The 7,765-nt window shown below is 35.1% G+C and overlaps 1 protein-coding gene across 1 annotated transcript; it reads left to right on the top strand.

The window, feature by feature from the left end:
- Window positions 1-1,458: 1,458 nt before the first annotated feature.
- On the top strand, window positions 1,459-3,311 carry LOC143469519 (uncharacterized). The gene is made up of 2 exons (XM_076967252.1): window positions 1,459-2,187; window positions 3,116-3,311. The coding sequence occupies exons 1-2, from the start codon at window positions 2,015-2,017 to the stop codon at window positions 3,273-3,275; spliced, it is 333 nt and encodes a 110-aa protein (XP_076823367.1). The 5' UTR covers window positions 1,459-2,014; the 3' UTR covers window positions 3,276-3,311.
- The last annotated feature ends 4,454 nt before the right edge of the window (window positions 3,312-7,765 follow it).

The following is a 7,765-nucleotide window of genomic DNA, read 5'->3' on the forward strand; positions in this document are numbered from 1 at the left end:
AATGACGTTTACAAAGATCATCTTATAATTATTTGATAAAGTGTCGTTTGGTATTTTTGTGAAGTGCAACTGGCGCAATGAACCAGGGGCCTCGAGCTTCTGAAGGCCTGAAACTGTAGCCTGCAGTATAAATTGCAGGAGCTATTTTACATGTAAATATGAGAATAAATTTCATTCAGAGGTATTTTAAAGCCCTTTTTCGGGTGTAAAATTCAAAAGGTCTAGCGCTCCGTATATTTTAGGTTGTACCAGTATAGACTTTTGGAACCCAGCTTTTATCACGACCCGCTTTCAAAAACTGCAGTGGATATGGCAGTGGAATTGACTTGTCATATTTTGCTTCCGTACAGGACCGCCAAATACCAGGCTATACGCCACTGTTTCAGTGTGCAAAAATAGACATCATGTGGCGAAAATTGGTTCAAAGCAATTTAAAGTCGCCCTAGAGCCCCAGCCGTCCGTAATCTGTCACGGCGTATACCTTGGTAGCTATAAAGCTGGTATAGGTAAATAATTTTTATGATAGCTTGACATTACCTAAATCATGTTTGCTTTAATTGGATATATAGTATATAGCAGGGCTACTCAACTGGCGGACCGCGGTCCGAATGCGGATCTTTTCCATGTTGAATCCGGACCTTATCTGTCTCAGTATTTACGAAACTATTCATCATTAGTTTTGTTATTTCTACTTATTCAATTAATCAGCGAGTGTGTAAGTGTTAGTTGAAACTAGTCTTCTAGCGGTTTTTGTTAATAGGTCGTTTGTCAATCGGGGCAGCCGGCGTTTTGCGCCATTTTTTGTTGATAAAACAATGTTTGCACAAGTTTAATACAAAACCACTAAATAGATGTCGCCTTCGACAGCGGTGTTTCTGGGTAAAGCCCATTATCAGCAAGGCGCTAATTGTAAGCCATAAAGAAGCTTTATGAAGTCACAAGGACGTTTGTGACTTCATAAAGGACACTAGTTTTTTAACAAAACCAAATCCATTAATTATCGTTGATTTGCAAAAACAAAAAAAACAGCAGACAATAGCACAATTTCAAACAAATCAAACAAGCCTTGTTGACGTCACGATGCACAGCTGCGAGTCAGCGTTTTCAAACATGAACTTCATAAAGAATACATTTCGCATCTATATGAGCAATGAAAACCTTCACCACTGCCTTCAACTCACTCTCACTACTTTAGAACCACGATTTAAAGAACTAGCAAGAAATAAGAAATGCCAATTTTCCCGCTTGCTGTGACTAACAAAACAAAAAATAAATTTCGCTAATTGCCTTTGCCGGATTTTGTATGTATCATATTTCATGTGTTGTGTTAAAAAAATCCAGAGAATTTAATATTTTAAAATCCAAACGTTTTAAAATTAAAATAATACCTATCCAGAGAATTATATTATTTTATATACCGTATTTTAACACATTTGTATGACTGTAAATTATTTTATGAGAGTTATAACGGACCTAAGCAAATTTTGAACTTTTGTAACTGGACCTTTGCTAAAAATAGTTGAGTAGTCCTGGTATATAGACTAATTTAGAAGTTAAATAAAGCAAATTAATATTTAGCTACGTGCACTTGCCATAGAAGTGTAAAGTCAAATAACATACTCAATGACATACTTCATATGATGGCAAATAACAAAACTAAATCGTGTTCGTGGCATACATGTACTTCAAAACCAAAATTGGACCAATGAAATGAAGTTGATTAAAGTTTCTTTTTAAACTACAACGGTATATGCCTACTGTCCAAACAAAAAAGCTAAGTGTGTTTATCAAACTACTGGTCTAAAAGTGTTATCGTAAATATATTTAATTAATTTTTAACCATACAACAAGAACTAATCAAACAAAAACAATAAGGCAGATCACTTTATTTATCCGGAACTATGGCAACCAGAAATACGCAATTAAGCTTATCAGCTAAGCCTACACAAATGAAATCTAACGTCTCACCGACGAATGACCCTACCGCACTATGTAGTTCGAATAAGGTTTAATTATGGCAAGCGGCTTGAAAATAGCAAAGGCAATAGTAGCAGGAGGTATGACGGCCATACCTATAGCTGTTCAGCAAGCCCCTCTGGTTCAAGGCGTTCGTTACAAAGATATCCAACTCTTGGATGAACAAGATGCAAACGAAGATGAAGATGTCCCTTTAATTGATGAGCCCAAGTAAGTAACTAGGCCTAAGCTCTATGATAGACGAATATATGCTGAAAACTGAAATCAAACGTCTAAGTTTGTGATTAATTCCATATGTGATTGTATGTGATTAAGTTTGTGAACGATTAAATTTGTTTCAAATTAAAGTTTGCATTAATTTTACTGATCAACATAACATTTGTATAAGCAAGTAACATTTTTGTCCCAAATATTATTAAGCTGCTGATTGCAAACTTGGTTTAAATTTTTTTTGTCTAGTCTACATTGTATAAGTTTCATTTTATACTTGTGCAAGCTTCATTAATGTTTTAAGTTTGTATTTGGTTAAAGTTTGCGGGTAATCATCAACCTAATAACAACGAAATTTCTCTAAACCGACATTTTCACTAACTAATAGATTTTTACGAGTTCATAAGCAATTTTGTTTTTCCTGTTTTAACTACCGAGACATAGCGTAATTATCGTCCACTCATAAAAAGACATTCATGTGCTGACTGATTTTTTGGGACAGTTACCAACAACACTGTAGATTATACTTGATGCACACTGTTTAATGGGTCACGAAAACGCCAGATTTTAGACATTCATTTTGTGACAGCAACGTACGTTAACTAAAAATTAGGCAAATGCAGAACACCCCTAATTTAAAAAAGATGCTGCTTAATGGTAATAGCCTGTATGAATATGCTAGATAAGAAAAGCCGGTATTGCAATTAGGCCTATATTTGAGGCAATATTAAAGCAAGTTTTAAAAGTTTAGTTTTACTTTATCCATACAACCCATTTTGTACATTCTTGTCTTTGAGCGATATTTAAATTGTTTGTTAGAAAAAAATAACAAATTACTTGTTAACCAGCGCTATGCGCACAAAACTAGAGCTTATAAATTATAACATGAATTCAAGACAGTTTTAGCCTAATGCTGATGTATAAAAAGGGGAGAAAAATGGGATTATGCAACAACAACTTCACGAAAAGACAAACCAAGAAAAACGGGAAAGTTCATAGAATTTCTGAAAAAATTGTTTAAATTGTTTTCATATGTTGTGTTTGGAGGAATGGTTTTTGCTGGCGCTACTATAAGCAAGGTAAGATAGTTTTTTATAGGATAATAATTAAAATATACAACTGCATTCCACTGCTGCTACTGCTGTATAAGCAGGCTTGTCCATGGGAATGGGATTCCCACGGGAATCCCATGGGAAATGTCCCATGGGATGGGATGGGATGGGACAGCACGAATTGCAATTCCCATGGCATTGAAAATTTGCTAAATGAGCACAGTGACTCGGAATATGAGTACCAATGATAATAAATTGTCATGGATAGACAACTTTTCTGAACTTTAAAGTTAACAAAGTCAATAAATTTTGTCGTTTTGTATCTCCCTTTGTACATGTAGTCAATTCTAATAGACATTAGACTTAAATTTCCATAAATTTAATAACATTTATTGAATTGTATTTTTGATGGGATGGCATGGGATGGGATGGGATGGGACAGGCATGAATTGCTATGGGATGGGATGGGATGGGACAGAAAAAAATGTCCCATGGACAAGCCTGTGTATAAGCCTACACGTCAGTTTTTGGAGTTATTGTTTTTAAAGGCTTGTTTAATGATACTGGCAAACGGTGCTAAACCTTACACACCTGCACCTAACACGAACCCAACCAAATTTGATTGTCAACATGACGTTGTTCGAGCGTGGTGTTACATCATCATTTTGGTGATGATGTTATTTCCCGAATTGTTGACGATAGTCTACAGCATCTACAAGCTGATAATGCGGAAAGAAAAGATGTGTGATAAAACTACTCTTCTTTGTGTAAGTCAAACAAAGTACTTGTAAAATGAAGTAGTAATAAGGAGTTTATCTTTAACGCCATGTTCTTATGCAACTAAAAGGGAGCTTTCTTGGAGTTTATTGATGCTGTTGGTCATTCAATTCTTGTCGTCAAAGTTCTGCCATACTTGGATTCTACATTCGCATTTCTCATAATGCCTTTGGTTGGAGTCGTTCCTTCTTTTCTCAGTTTTTCCGGAAATATTTTGACCAGTGCATCAATAACTAATCAAAGTAAACGCTTCCAAAACCGGAAATACTTGACATCTTCAGGAATTTCTACCGTAAGTGACGTTTTTGTTTGAAGACATGACCGTAGCTGTACCTTCTTCTACAACTGTTACAAAGAAAAACGAAACGTAATAGTTTTTGCATTGTTACCGAATCGTAAATTACTTTGCACAACCACCTAACATATGGCGAGACACTTTCGTGCATATGGATTTTTACAACTTTATGTTTGTAAAATAATCCAGGGACATAATGGTAGTTTTACTGAAAATATATAAGCAGAAAATAATTTCAAACAGAAAAATTGTTTTTGGAATTTTTTCTTTAAATTCATTTGTTGACGTTTGAGATAAGAAGGTTTAACACCACTTGAAACTTTTCCGTAATAATTAACAGCTAGAGGTATCGAATAATTTTCTATTTAGTATTTACCTATACTAGTGGTTCTTAATATTTTTTTCCGCGACCCAAAATCTCATCTGTGGGAGCGGTGGCAACGCAAGTGGTGACCTAATAGTAATAAAGTTTATTAAATAAACGAACTTCGAAGCTCCCACGCTTAAAACTAAGAAACCTTGTTATTTTGCTCACGATGCAAACACAGAACAAATATCACCAAAAAAAAATTAAAAAAAAACAGAAAAAAATACAACACAGCATCTAATATTCTAATGTGCATCTTGATATTGTTCGGCGTCGCATAAATGTTGAAATTGTGGTTAGAGGGTGGTGATAGCGCATCTCATGTCGTCTTCCGTCTTCAGTTGTACATATAAGCAGCCATATTGATGTGCGATACGACTGCGTGTAATGCACCTCAGAGAATTTCGGACGCGCGTGTGGTCTCAACACCAGCCCCATTATTACACACTTTGAATTTTGAGTATATTATACTTATTTTGGAGGTCTCTCGCGTATCGTTTAGACTAGAACAGATATAGAAATATCTACTTTCAGCGTCGTAGCCACAACTCAGTTTTAGCGACCTATTTTCGAAGGCTCTACGACCCAAGCTTGAGTCGCGACCCATGGGCTAAGAATCACTGACCTATACTTTCGAAATTTCTTGTTGGCTCTTAATAATAAATACATAGGCTTCTAGGGAAAATTGTTACAAGCAATTATTTGCTTCTTTTTGCAAACTTTTTAAAGTTTGTTTGAACTTCGTGATGAGGCACAATTAATATATTGCAAAGATATGTCCGAAATAACGGTGCTGCGAATGTAGGCTACATAAAAATCATTATACTGTTTTCGTCAAAAAAAATTAAACTTGTCGAGAAACGCAAACAAATTAACATTGTTTGCAATCGTCTGATTTCATTCGTGTAACTTTGCAATTTGATTGTTGCCGCATGCATAACGACGTTTATGGCTACTTACTTTTGTCATTGCGTCGATATGCTTTATTTTTTTAAATAAAATTAAAGCTCAAGCATTTGATAAAATTTTGGCCTGCATACTGTGATCTTGCTGTTATTGTGGTTATAAACAGTGAGTCTTCTTATGCATACATTAAACATTTTTAACTAATTTTTAGCTTATATTAAAAATGATCGCAATTACTTGAAAACGTCTTTACCAAAAGAATGCTATACAATCATCGCTGAAAGAATTCTGACGTCGGATTATACGAAAATTTATGCGATGTGTAGTAATTATGTGTGTCTTTGATTAAAGATTGATAAATTGTGTTCCCTTAACAATATGACCTACGGCAAAGTTAAAAAACAACAAAGGTAAAAGGAACCATTGTAACAAGCTTTCCCAGTCACGAAATTGAAACATCGGGCTCAGTTTTTATAACGGGCAAAAACTTGCTGTGTTTAACAGATACTTCAAGTGGGTGGCTTAGTATCAGTCTTCGCTTGCCTGTCGTCAAATGAATTTTCATTTCTGAAGGAAAGTAATACATATGTGTGGACCTTCGTTGGTAATTTATTGTTCATTGTTTAAAAATTTATAAATAAAAGTTGAAATGGCAATTGGCCTTACACAATAAATTCATTGAAATGTGTTTACAGGTATCTTACTTTCTTCTGTGCGGTTTTGGGAAAACTTCGTTTATATTGAGTCCTTCCATACGCCCATGAAAAACTTGCGCAATAAATTAGACGACCACAGATTTTCAACCTCTTTTATTTTTTCCTTAATGAAATGCTTGGTGATAACTGGAATGACTTTCTTGATCTTAGGCGTGGTAGAAAAAACAACATTTTCGACCTACAATAAGGGTGAAGAAAACTTCATTACGGCCCTCCTGACAGGACAATGCGGGAAGTCACCACCAAAAATCACCAAGTAAAATATATTTAGGTCAAGTAAAAAAATTGCACTACAGAAAAGGATTGACTGTTGGGGCATTGCCATATAAAAACCCTTCCTTGGACGTGTAATTGTTTACTTAACTTAAACATTGTTATACCTTTTATCAAGATAGCAAATCGGTTCGTACATTAAATGTATCTTTTACGCAAAAATGTGTAATTTGCCATTCTTCTCACTAACTTTAGTCTCAACTCATAGACTTAGTGTGTCTATAAATTTTTCTTGGAACTATAATTAACCCAGTAGTTCTGTTTAAGTCATACTCAACTCTATTGGTGGGCAGTACTGCGGTACTACAGTACCAAATTACTGTACCGCAGAACTTTTTCAGTATCAATACCAGTACCGTCGGTACTTTTGAAAAAAAAGTACCGAACCTCAATACTGAATTACTTGTTTCAAGATATTTCAGTCAGTCCCGGTACTCGGTACTTTTCGCGTAAATATTTCATAATTTTAACGAGTATGTTTTCAAAAATACATGTTATATATAATCCTTAATACTAATTTTAGCATTGGTTAATCTTTTTAATTGGAAAATGTCATGTAAAATTGGAAGCAATTAACGTCGCATATGTTTTGGCCTGGAGTAAGTTTTATCGGGAGCATAATATCGGCAAACATTGCATTTACAGCAGAATTTTTTACACAAAAAGTACCGGTACTGAGTACAGACAAAATACCAAACTACTTTTTTTAAAATAGTACCAAATACCAGAACCGTCTGAACATTTTTTGCCAAGTACCGGTACCGATACCGTTACTGACGGTACTTTCAAAGTACCGACTAACCTTCTCTGCCTGAACTCAGACAATAACATCCCAAGGCTAATTTTTATCTTTACACAGGGAATCCAAAATCATCATCGAGCATCTCTGGTATGTTTTCTTGACTCAGGCCGGTTGCTCTACACTTGCTTTCTTTTTCGGACGACTATCTTGCATGACAATGATTCAACCAGGATCCTTTACCTTTCCTCTTATACTGGTTACTCCGGTCCTAACTGCGGTTTCTGCTGCTTTGTGTGTCCGTAAGCAACTTTATGCAAAAGAGAAACAATGTGTAGGACTACTCTTTTTTGCAGGTAAAAAAGAACTTACTTTCAGTAGTGTGGCGATGAACCACAGTATATCCATTTATTTATAAAACTCAATCATGTGCCTAGGTTTGGATTACCTGGA

This window comes from Clavelina lepadiformis, chromosome 8, assembly GCF_947623445.1.
Source record: "Clavelina lepadiformis chromosome 8, kaClaLepa1.1, whole genome shotgun sequence".
In the NCBI taxonomy this organism is placed as follows: Eukaryota; Metazoa; Chordata; class Ascidiacea; order Aplousobranchia; family Clavelinidae; genus Clavelina; species Clavelina lepadiformis.

Bases quoted from the DNA above. Each gene is read 5' to 3' on its own strand.
- LOC143469519 (XM_076967252.1), top strand. From the start codon at position 2,015: ATGGCAAGCGGCTTGAAAATAGCAAAGGCAATAGTAGCAGGAGGTATG. The intron at 2,188-3,115 runs GTAAGTAACTAG...ATGTATAAAAAG, and splicing joins CCTTTAATTGATGAGCCCAA to GGGAGAAAAATGGGATTATG.